Source organism: Tenebrio molitor, chromosome 1 (genome assembly GCF_963966145.1).
Source record: "Tenebrio molitor chromosome 1, icTenMoli1.1, whole genome shotgun sequence".
NCBI lineage: Eukaryota > Metazoa > Arthropoda > Insecta > Coleoptera > Tenebrionidae > Tenebrio > Tenebrio molitor.
In genome coordinates, this window is record NC_091046.1 from 11587221 (window position 1) to 11600738 (window position 13518).

At 33.9% G+C, this 13518-nt stretch overlaps 1 protein-coding gene across 2 annotated transcripts in view; it reads right to left on the reverse strand.

The window, feature by feature from the left end:
* The window catches only part of Ets65A (DNA-binding protein D-ETS-3), an 81760-nt gene that overhangs the window by 46733 nt on the left and 21509 nt on the right, over positions 1 to 13518 (reverse strand). For both annotated transcript variants that reach the window (XM_069047362.1, XM_069047371.1), the window contains exon 4: positions 10977 to 11069. In XM_069047362.1, the coding sequence (XP_068903463.1) occupies positions 10977 to 11069 (93 nt within the window). The remainder of the gene's footprint in view (positions 1 to 10976; positions 11070 to 13518) is intronic.

A 13518-nucleotide genomic window follows, 5' to 3' on the forward strand; every position in this document is an offset into this window, starting at 1 on the left:
TCCACAACGGTGGCGCTGCCTACCGGAAGTGTAGCCATAGCAACCCGGCAGCCACATCGATTGCCGCCGCCGGCTGCCGTTCCGTGCTAACAGAAATTATGTGCCGAGAATCACTGTAAGGCGATACTATCGCACATCCACTATTTCGCTTTTTCCAAATTAATACATTAACTTTTTTGCATAATTCCGTTCCTGTTTCCTCCGAATTATTTGCTGGATACGCACCCTCCCTGCGTCACGCTTATCAACGCCGGTTAATTAAATTTCAAATCCGTCACCTGTTACCTATCACCACAACCGAAACCGTCAACAGTTGTTTTATCTAGATTTCAAAATCGTACTACGTATTCCATCTATTATCCATACAGAGCTGTTAACAAACTACAAAACATGTCACAATTTTAACAATAATAAATAATTTCTAAAATCTCGACATCACTTGATGATGATTAGAATAATCTAGTTCTATTCCAGTACAAAAAAACAGTCGATAGTGATAAAACCTAGGTCATGTCAAATTTGCATATCTTCATACGTTTTAATTTTTGTTTTGTTTGTTTATATTATCAGAACACTTCGTATTCACCATAGTACAAAGGATCTATTTTGCATAAACATTAAACCAAATTTCGAGAATTTTTTAAACAAAATTTAAGTCAGAAGATATAAAGATTGGTGACTTTTCTATTTTTGGATTAAATATAAAAGGGAAATGTGTGGCAGAATATTATGTTTGCAAATAAAACATTTTTTTAAAGAACAACTTGCGGATTTTAAATTGTTTCAATTGAAAATAGGACAATTGTTTTACAATGTTTTCCTTGAACAAGGTATCCACTGTTCAGTTGAAAAGTACATGAAAGTAGCCTTTGAATTTTTCACAACATTGTGAAGTAAGTATGTCTTAGAAGAGCAATGACACAAGTTAGGTTATAGGACCACGTTAAGAAGTGACCTTTTTGACTAAATTATCAAATGAATCAAATTATCAAAAAGGTTTATAATTAGAGCAGAACTTTGGTAACATTGAATACAAAACCTCTTAATTTGTCGAAAGTCGCAAAACACATCTGATATCTATCAAAAAAGACGTCATCCCTTTTTCGCTCTATCTTCTTTCTTTCATCAAAAAGTCATAGCGAACTTGACAAATTTTTCATTTGAACAGCGGTTACTTTATTACATTTATTTAATTAACTTTTGTAATAAAATAATATAGATAATATAAACAGAAAAGTAACTAGAAAGAAGCAAGTCTTTTCCTTTTTCTGAAAGAAATAATTAAACTGTTTACGTGCCATTATTATCTAATGACATATCAATCCAGTATAATTCACCTTCAAATTGAAAAATGACATTTTTGGTTAAACATCTAACTGTAAATTTCTTTATCTTTGGTTTTTCATTTTTAACAAATTGAGATCACTGAATTGGGCTATCATCATGAACATTTTTGCCTAAAAATTGATATGGGAACACGCGACGAGTAATCGGGACGCGTCTAGAACTCTCCCGAATCCTCACCTGTATCGCAAACGAAGGTGATGCCACCGACTTTTGATGTCCAGAAAATCTCGAAAATGTAAATAATAATTGAAACGTCAATTTTTTAAAAGCACTGAAATAAAATTAACAACTAAACAAAACATCTACAAATTAATTTTTTATATGTTGTTTTACATATTTACGATTATCTATACAAGTAAAGTAGTTCGTTTCTTTGTGAGAAATAAACGCTCCCAAAAGAATCTAGTATAAGTAATTCCAGTCAAGTTAAAAAAATTCCTCCGCTAACACACTGACCACTTTTTCTGCCACATAATATTTCAGTAAAAAACGCCGGTGTCAATTACGCGATACTGATACCACCCCATGCCGGACCACCCTCTCCGATAGGTTGTGATACTGGATGGAGCACGCACACGGCCGACGCCTGTCCGATGTTCACTTCCATTGTGCAAGACAATAGGGTTTGTTTGGGATGACGATTGACATACGCTGACAATTTAACTACAATGACAATCGCGACCAGCGTGAAGTGAACTGGTGAAGTACGTCGTTTCGGCTACCTTTGTTGTCCTGTGGGAACGCTCAGCATGCGTTTAGTTGAACGTTTATTTTGATTTCAGAGGTGGGATCACGGCGGCGGTTTAATTGAGTGTTCACCGACACTCATTGTCGCCTAATTTATAAATCTTTTTATCACGTAGGAGGGAAGTCATCAGTAAATAACCAAGAAGAAAGGAAGGGCTCAAACTGTTTGATTTTTGATTAACAAAGTGAACAAATTTAACTAACATCTTTCCTTTCTATATTTTAATAATACATACAAATTGGCGGCCGTATAAATAAATAATCACACAATAAAGATAATTTTGCTCTGTTGATTTACTTAATTTTACCACAATTTACAAAATCTCTATCTGCAGTTGCAGACAAGAAATTGACATCAAAGTTTTTTCACTCAAAATAAAAATATATTACTTATATGCTGTAATAATGTGTAACGTAATTTTATACAAAGTGACTCTAAAAGAATCAAGAGTCCTGTGGAATTCGCATACATATGTACATTTGATTTTTGCCGCTCTGTAGCATATTGTGGTACCAAATAGAAAAACAGAGGTTATGTAAGTCCACTAATGATAAGTTTTTAATAAAGACTGTTGTAAGATGAAAAGCATTTAGAATATATAGAAAAACTGAAAAAAATCACAAGCAAAACAACTAAGACGTCGAACTGACGCTAAGATTTAATCATTTGACATTTAACTATTGACATTTGATTTGACAGCTTCAACGGCTCGATATAGTTCGACACAGTAAAATTATAGAACAGCACAATTCCACAGGACTCTTGATATACGTTCTTTAAGAGACACTTTGTAGTTTGTAAAAAAAAATACATATATTTTTATCTGAAAATTAATTTACTATAGATATTATTATTTAATATAAATATTTAAAACTTAATAGTTTTTCAATATTTGTGTTCCAATTTCGCGTTCAATTTGTCTAGCTAATTTATAGAGTATTGACCGAAACAGTCAAACTAAAATATAGAAAGAGCATGAAATAGTCAGGAAGGTACATTTGTTGTCAATTGTCCACCAATGTGGCACCAATAGCACATTTTTCAGCTAACATCTCTGATTGCTGCGTTTAATTAATTCGGAATTCGCTCCGCGCAAAAACACAAAATGGATTTCCAAGCAGTAATGGTAATATTAATGGCAATCTACCTCGGGACCCAGTTATTTCCTGAACTAGTGAAGTTCCACGGCGTAACGAAGAGTTTTTGAGAGATAGTACATTAGATAATCCGGGCTTCGCTGGAGCTGACGGGCGCAGAGAGTGTTATCCGGGTTTAATTTAAAATTAATATAGCACAGGCGGCGACTGCCGGAAATGAGCTTTAGGAGGTGTGGGTGGGAGACGGAGCAGCTCTTCTCAACTTTACAGGGACAAACTTATTAATCCTTCGTCGCTGCAACCGCCCAAACATTTACAAATTAATTACCCACACCCCCTAGAATCTCAAACGTTTGTATTTTTCACAAGGAGTAACGCTAATTAAAAAAGAATCATGTAATGCAGATTTTTAACGAATTACGTCGACGTAATGTTTCTGGTGGTAAATATAAATAGAAATGTGACGTGGAAATATGTCGGTAAAACGTAAATTTTATGTGACAGAGACGTGTTAAAAATGTTTGAATAGTTTGAAATGTAAACCGCGTAATGATAATAGTTTGGAAAGTTTGATAGAATAGCATAATACGTAACAAATAAAATAAATTCTATGTGAAGTGGTCGGACCCGGTGTAGTCGGAAGCGGGCTGCCGGCGGATACCGCTGTCTCCGGGACACTTCCTCCCCGGGGCGGCCAATTTCACCCGGAGCGAGCGCTTTCCGCACACTCCGGATTCACTCCGGAGTCGACAGTTCTCTCGTCGCTCGTCGACGAAGTGCGACACGACCGTTATTTTCTCTATTCTCCTTCATTCGTTACACAGCTTATTATTTGTATTTTATGTTATAATCATAAATTTGTCTTTTATTGTTCGACGGCGAGTTTTTTATCGGTGACACATATCAACCCAACAGATTCGATATTTATACATTTTCTGTATATCACACCTCGGACAGGTCAATTCTAAATTGTTATGTTTTGCCATACATTTCATATTTTTATTCCACCCAGCAACAGCCGAAGGGGAGGAGGAAACTTAAAATTTTTAAATATAACGGTTTAATGTTATGTTTTTGATGAAATGGTTCTTTATCCTCTATAAATAGTGAAATAATTTTTTTAATTGGTCAATTTCGATAACTTCGACGAAATAAGGGCGAAAATTAGATACGGAATTCGGCAGATTATTCGTAATATTTCGCCATTTGTCAGGAAAGATGGCAGAGCTTGGAGAATTTGGTTTGATGAAATATTTTCTAAAGACAAAAGACCAAGTCTACTATACAGTGAGTTTTTTTTAAAGACTTCTGTTAACTTTTATTTTTTATGAAAATGACAAAGCTATTTTTAGATTAAACTTTAACAATCATATTAGATAATACTATTCGTTTATTAAACTCCCGCACTGTCAGTGTCAAATTTTTGACTTTTTTTTTTGGAGTGTACCTATAGTGACATACAGTTTCAGTTGCCTGTACACAAAGCTAGTTATAAAAACGTTAACAAGAAAAGTTTGGTTATGTTAATGGAGTTAATTCTCTTCTCTCTAAACAATAATTAACAATACCGTGCTCCTCTCTGGTCGTTAACAGTATTCTTTTATGTTTCATATCTTTTTCTTGTTCAGTCATTTCGTGTAAGTAATTCTTTGAATGAAAGAAAACGAATTTATTAAACTTAACTTCAAATTTGAAGTTTCAAATTTTTGCGCCAACGTTAAAGTGAAAATTACTAGCCTCAGAACGACAGTGCGGCAACTTGCAAACACTTTGACAGTGCGGGAGTTTAGTAAATGGATAGTACTGTGTTTTCAATTTGGTTGTAGGTCGTAAAATTTTATGGTACTTTAAGTTAAAGATCTTGCGGGGCTTATAAATCCTAGTTTACCACTAGCAGGTAATATTTTAAGCAGGGTTGTATTGTACATTTTGTATATTTGCATTGTACGGCAAACGGCACGCTCCGCTTCCCAACCTTTTCAAACCCAACCATTGTGCCCGTTAATCGTTCATAATATGTAATATATTATATATATATTATATATATTTATATATATTATTTACTTCATTTTGTGATACCTAAATGGTTGTAATTGACAATTTACAAACAAAATATTATTTGCAAAAAATAGTCTGAACATTACTTTAATAACGATAGAATAATTGTTTATGTTACAAACAAGGTTTTTTACTTCAGTAAAAATTAAATGGCCTGCATAGGTAGCTAAGCCATTACACAATCAATTACATTACATTACATATTATAATTACAAATTTCAGGTGAAATTTTAGTCTACTGAAAATTTAAAATTGAAGCAAACGGAATTCAAAAAACGTCTTTTTGCTAGCTTATTCCTTGCTTCTGGTTATTAAATTGCAATTACTTCAATACATTATCATCTCCCACAACTTTATTACAAAACTGGGTTGAATATTTTCATGAGGACAAAAATTAACAGGGGGTTGAAAAAATAGCATGAAAAACCTTATAGCCAATATTAAAAAAAAACTCACTGAATGTATCACACGTTCAAATGAAATCCTGGGCTGGGAAGGCGTTGGAAACCGTTAATTGTTCTGCTTTTTTAAAGCGTAGATTAATTGGATCATGTTGACAGCTAACCTAAAATTTATAGCCAAAAAATCTTTCTTTTTTTCTTTCTTTGCATTGTTTTACATTAAAAATAGAATAACTTAACGATTCCTATTCTCTCTAAGGGCGCCCTTTGTCGAAAATAAACATGTAAAGAATGCTCTTTTTCGCACAGTGACGTCACTGCGCAAAGGAATTCTGCATCCTATGAGACAACAAAGATGTTGACAGTTTGGTAAATTAACTTCGACGCATAAACCAGTTGCAATAAGAGTAGCGGTCAACTGTTCTCTCATAATGTGCAGATGTCCTACGCATATTTGCCATCTCTTATAATTATAAATGTAAAGGTCCATTACGTCCCGATTAAACATAAAGAAATGTCATTCGTGTCAAACGGCGGGAAATTCAAACTTTACACTATTCTAGACGGTTTAATTTTTCCAACGCCTACTCAGCCCAGGATTTCATTTGAACGTGCGATATAATCAACACCACTCAAAATCAATTAAAAAAATCAATGAGGTTATTATCACAGATAATACTATAAAGTATTGATTGGTTATTGCTTATAAAATTATATATTATACAGGGTGTCTCAGCTAAGAATTTCGAGCCTAATATCTCGGTTATTTTTCAACGATTTTTTGTGAAATTTAAAATGCAGATATTTTAGACGGTGAAGAGTAAAATCCCATTAATGCAATAACCAACCCAAGTCTTAAAAACGTAATTTTTACATGCCTTTTTAAAATGTTGAATCACTTAAGATTTAAGTATATCAAAAAATTGATCGTCAGGAAAAAGTGCTGTAAGGAGAAACTCGTCCTTGAAAGACGTCTGGTTTGCAAGAAAAAAGAATAAAAACTGTGTTAAACGTGGCTGCAGATGCAAAAACGTAGACGCGTATGAAACAAATGCGTACTAGATTTACACAATTTGACTTTTCTAATTAAGCGCGCCCCCTTTTGACAGATTTTAAGGGGTGTACAAAATATTGCTTGGCAACTTTTCATCTACAACTTTTTTTTAAAAAGTAGCTGCTCAAATACCTTCAAAATTTAGATTAAATGTTTAACAACAAAATTTAATTTTTTCGTCAAAATACGTACCTATTTAATTAACTTTAGTCCCAATAATAGTAAGTTTATAGAATAGTTATTTACATTAGAGTATGGTAGGGGTATTTTACAGCGCGGAAACTAGGTTTCAGGAACGAGGCGAGTAATAGGAACGCTGTAAAATACCCCTACCGTACGACATTTTATTAGACTTTTCGATGTTTTATTTTGCACTTTTGCAGATTTTAACTACAACCATACAAAAATTCTTAACACGTAGTACGTAATGGCAAAACGACCATATTCAGTGACTTTTAAAGTGTTCGTGTAAGTTCTTCGAGATTATTTAAAATGATGCACATATTTTTCTAATAAGTACATGTATTTTGCTTCTCGGAACCATTACGAATTTGTAGTTATGTTGCGTTCGTGAGCGACAAATTCCAGCAGAAAATTACTGTTATTACGGCCTATATCTCCTCTGGAGGGAGACACAGGCACGTCATTTCAGTCTGAGGCCGAGAAAAGAGCAATCCCCCTGACGAGCAGCGTTTAAAAGGTTTCTGAATAAAAAGAAGCCGTTTTGAACGCCGACGTTGGTAATGAGCGCGGGAGTGAGGTGTAAATAGCTCCAATCAGCGTCTATTCATTAGTCACTTGCACTAAGTGATGGTTGTAGCGGCTCGAGTGTGAAGCGACTGACAATTGCGGCTGAAGTTTCAGGCTTTCAGAGCTTCCAATTCCAGCTTCTAACCACACACGCCATTGTGCATTCCCAAACAGGAGCACAAGTTTCGATAAAGCGACGTCGACCAAATTAATATCGCGAATTGTCATCGAACCAAAATTTGAAATTAATTTCGGAGCTGCGGAGAGATAAGACCACACCTGAAGGTAAAGTTGTGAAATCTGAGCGGTAAAAGTTGGGGTGCTATGCAAAATACTGTCGATTGTCAATGTAGTCAAGTTCGTACACGGAGAGGGTGGCTGCACAACGGGGTGCAAGTGGCCACGCGACCCGGGTCACTCAATCGAAGCACGACACTGTACCGTATCCATTAATATATCACGCTTATTTCGCCTCACCAACTCTGAATACTTGCCGACGGTGGGTTCATAGTATTTATGCATAAACATGTAACAATTTATTATGACACAATTGATAAAAATGATAAATTTTAATGGTTTGTTGTTCGCTATTTTCTCATGGTGTACAAACAAACCGTGCGAAATGCGTGTCCGTGATATTTCAGGAGATCACTCGCAGAAAAATATGTTCGATAAACTTGAATTCAACAACATAAATCGCAAACGTTTCAACAAATATTTATGCGTGTCCGCATGTTTTAAAACGTCTTTTTATGACAGTTAAATTATCTGGTTTTTAAACTTAAATCAATGTTAAATGAATCATGCTTTAAATAGTCGACATTTTTCACTGGACAGTGTGAAATATTAAATAATTCGCAACACTTGGCGACAATTACAGAAATGTTTATGGTAATACGACTCCTTTAAAAATTGCATTTCTCACGTTTTTAATTTTTATAATATCACAAGATCTCTCTTTTATAAAATACCTTATAGAATGCTTACCCAAATGCCAATTTACAAAACTTTGGAAATGTATTGTGGGTTGCATTTTCAATTCCGTCGGACTCATTATTACTCATGAAATACCCTGTATACCACTTTAAATAACCTATACAAAAAGTTTTACAGTGAAAATGAAATATGTATGTAAAATCGGAGTCAAAGTAATTATTTCGGTAATTTCTAATAATAGATTATGAAAAATTAACAAACAATTAATTTAAAACTTTCTGAAAGAGTTTTTCTTGAAATGTAATTCGTTTCTGCTAACTAGAGTAAGGCTGGCCTGAGATATGACATTTGGTGGGGGAAATCTGCGCGGACAAAATATTCGTGGCGTGGCAAAACCGGTCACAGCAGAGAATAGCGGTGACAGTAACAATCAGCTGACTTTTAATCTGTTGAACGCGGCCTATTTTGCGAAAAATAGACTCGTCCGCCAGTTCTCCGTCTACGCTCACCCCCACCAAATGTCATATCTCAGGCCGGTCTTACTCTACATGTGTAATGAATACAATGTGAACAGATTATGATTTTCAATAAAATTAGAATTCTTTCAGGCTTAAAATTATAAAAAGAGTATTTTTATTTTTGGTTATAAAAGAACAAATATGTTTGATGTGAAATTTATATTCGTTTTCTTATCCTATGTTTGGAGTAAACACCTACATAGAAATATTAGAAATAGATTTGTTTAAGAACAATTTTTTTTGTAGAATTCACTTTTGGCATGTTATACATACTTTGTATAATTGACAATTTGTACAGAAATTAACATACCTATCGTAATTTTCTTACAACATTAATTTGCTAAAGTAAGTTCTGTCTTTGCAGACTTCTTAGAAACTATTCTGAAAACATGAAAATACAAAATTTGGTAATAATCAGGAAGAACGGAGTAAAAACTAAATAGCAACAGCTTTTGGAGTTATGATTTGAAGACTCGAAGAAATTATATCGATGAAAGAAAAATATAATCTAAATGTAAATAAATGTAACAAAATTTTAGTTGCTTTTGTCCGGATTATTTTTACAGTTTGTTATTAGTATTTTAAACGACTTTCTTCAGGTCGATTGAAATAAATAGAAGTTGGATGTATCAAGACTTTTTATAAGACAATTTACGGATCCAGAATTTCGATTCATGTTGCTGTGATATTACATTATTTTGGTAAAATAAGTGTAATTGTAGTACAATTTATTGCGATTATCTTAGGTTATTTCATTTTTCTATTTTAAATCAGGTTGACAGCCCTTAACATATAGTTGCTGTTCAAATTGTCAACTTGTACTGATACTTTTAAATTAATATTCTTTCAGGTTAATCTTAATTAATTTGTTGTTAAAACTTTGGTACGAGGGATTTCTTTTGTCATATATTTAATCTGAGTAAATTCAAAATGAAAGAACAATTACACATATAGGCTGGCCAAAAATCACCAGAGGATTTTTTACAATAATCTGAGACGAAAATCTCAGTGCAATGTTGAGGTTCTAATCATTTTCAGTCACAATAAACCACAACAAGGGTTTTTTTTTGAGAATCTTGACAGCCTCCCTGCTGAAAACAATTGGAATCTTGACATAATAATTGTACTAAGGTTTTTGTATCAGATTTATGTAAAGAATCCGCCATTATGAGTGTCTCCAAAGATTTTGGAACACCTGTATATTATAAAAAAATCCCTTAATTTGACGCTGTTTAGTTTACATGAAATAATTTTGTAAAACTGATTTTTGAAATAATATTTATTTCCACACTAAACCTACGAGTATTATACCTCCGGCTAAATTTTAGCATTATAAAATTTCATAAACGACTTTGGCACTTCTTTCAAATGATTTATTCAATTAAATACACGCGTAGTTTAAGAAATTGTTTTTAAATTGTAATTAATTTCGTTTTTCCTGTGCTAGACCTGCACTCTCTCCTTACGTTCATAAATCGAACGCTCCCTACCGGAATCCCGGCGAACTAAAGCCACACAAATTTGAGCGCTTCCTCGCGGCCAGCTTGAGAACTACCGGTCAAAAGCTTAGGATTCTGATTCACTTCCTACACGATTCCAGCAATGAAAGCCCCCCGGTCTATCTATGCAGCTCGCGAGACCGCCGTGACATCTATGGGATGATAAAGTATCGATTTCCCAAGTTTTATGAGCCCTCATAGTTGACTTATACTTCGAATAAAGAATAAACATAAAGCGGCCTCCGTAAAACTTTTTATGAGTCCCACAGTTGTTGATTTCTGATGTTCTTCTTTTTTTTTGAATAACGAACGAATCGACAAAATAATGCAACAAACAAGGAAAGGCATTACCAAGTTGGAAATCCGGCGCTCCGGAAACGGCGGGGACGTGTGGCTCTACCATTTCAAGCCGGAAATGCTGAATATTATTCATAGTTAACCGAATCTATTGCGATGTAAGATTGCAGACACACCCTTTCTTTAACGACGGCTGTCTAATTAGTTGGTGTGGAGGCATTTTAGTTGATTAAAATGGGAACTATGGATTGAGATAAATACGTTCACTTACCACACTTTGTTCTACTGAGTGTTTCTGAAATACTGTTGTATGTTTTTGGAGAAGACAAGTGACTGTGCGAGGATTTTTCCGTGCGTTCTACTCCTGCAATTACAAATCAAACATCGTCCTCAAAATTTTTCTTACACATTCATTATTTTCAAACATAATGTTGATATTTCTACTTTTCATAATTATAAACATTCTTGTTCTGGTTCACTGCTTTTATGATAATCTACTCTCACGTGGAATTAAAGGAAAGAATCAATATACCGAAAGATGTAATGTACCTACGTACGGTTGACGTTTACCATCGACGCTAACAAACTTTTATACATTATAGTCATTATACAATCATTTTATTCATCTGGACTTTATATACTATTTGCAATGTAACAAAAATTTTGTAAATAATTTTACTTAAATCAAAAACATAATTGGCTAATATAATAAGTGTTGTCAGTTAGTTATGGTACAATAAAACATAATTTACATTGGAGCATATCTGTAATCGCTATCACCCCGTATTTATGGGAGTTGAAATGTAGATATTCAGTCGGCAACCCTCGCTTCGCTTGATTAATAGACTACAATCCACCCATTTAGTAGTTCGTAAGTTTTGTAGTAGGGTTGAATAATCTGATAACGACTTTATATTACTCTTACTAACGACAATACAAGCTCTTGATGTTTGTACAGAGTGATTCCATCACATATTCACCAACGTGCATCTGAAGAACTGATTTCGTGAACAAATTAACTAATGTACGAGTATAATGTATATTTCACCACTGTAAGATTTTTTCACATATTACATATATCAAAATTCTATGTTTAATGTAATAGCTTTAGCAAAAAAACATCGAACAAGACGAATTTTGGACTCTGTAAGGCTTACAAGTCTTACAACACAGAGATACTACTTCAAGAAGTCAAGAACTAAGTTATAACGAATCTACCTCCATGTTAGTGTATGAATTTTATGTATACGATACGTCTACACTCCGATTACGCTAGTGCGGTAATGTCATAGTACATGGGGGAGGCTATTTATATCATATTATACATCGCTGAAAAGACCTATGTATATTTATTCCATCTGTATAAGATTAGAAAGTTTGAAGCCAGTAATTTTATTTGTTGTTTTTCTATAACGTTTCACATATGGTTTAAAAAATTGTGTCGAAAAAACTTTCTACAACAAAATAGTTATTTACGAACTGAGTGCGAGAAGACATTTTTCGCGCATGAACACATTATTTGAGGCACAAGAGACGAAGAAGCGAATGTGCCCAATACGTCTTCGCGTATCGAAATTTGTACAATATTTTTTGAAATGAATATTATGTCTGATTTGTCGTGTATCCTTTGTGAAAATAGTTGGAGCTTGTCCATGCGCTTGCCAAAGTATCAATCGAATTAATAGTGATTTATTTTCACTCTTTCGAAATTTTCAACGTTTGAATTAAGGAAATAAATGGCGTCTTGTAAACCAGAGTTTATTATTATCGAGTTGAATTATTTTTAGAAGACTCAAAAAGGCGAATGCTTTTTGAATGATTTTGAAGCACTAGTGCGCGAAATCTACGTTCGTGGTTGACTGTTGCGGTCTCGAAATGTCATTTTGAAGGTAGTGCTAGTGAGTTCAAAATAGTTATTTATACAACGAGTGTCTAAAGCGCCATTTTTTTGCACAGGTGAGCAAGTTTAAATAACGAGCCGTAGGCGAGGCTATATAGTGCTTCGCTCTGCTTTTGGTGAAGAAGCATCTTTTCAGAGAACTGTTTACAACTGGTACCATGAATTTAGATTTGAAACAGTGAGTGAAGAAAATCTAGCCATGATTTAATATGACGGTCGAATCTTGGGCATAGATATGACTGCCATTAGGACAATCCTACACCATCAGCTAAGGATCAGGAAAATTTGTTTTTGTTGGATTTCTCATTTTTAACAGATTCTCAAAAATTACAACGTGTCGAACGCTGTACAAGTCTAAAACAATGAGTGATATGAATAAAAAAAAGCATTTGCTCTTACTTTTACTTTAAATATAAGCAAACACTTCAGTCTGAAGCATTTACTTCAGATTATACTTTATTTAGCATTATACATAGAGCAAAAGTTTTTGGGGGAAGCAATTGCTACAGGGCGATTTGTAGTATTTGATAAAGTTTATGCTTGTGTTGAAAATTGTTATATATTTTATTTTTTTGTTCGACACTCTCAGAATTTGAGAATTTTCTCCTGTGTGAACGGATTTTGATAAATGTCACAACTAACGTCAAGCTAATTTTAAAGATTTTAACCGATTAGGAGCCTTTAAGGGGCTCGTGGAACAAAAAAACGTTGTATTCAACTCGTAAGTGTGTAAATTGGGCTCTTTATGGCACTCGTTTCACTCGCGTTTTAAACTGACCCACTCATGCCATAAAGAGCCCAATTTACACAAAAATTCGTTAAATAAACTAGTATTATAGAATATTTTAATTAGTTAATGTTTTTATTATAGTACGAAAAATATTTTCTACACTAGTGCCGAAATTACCGTGAG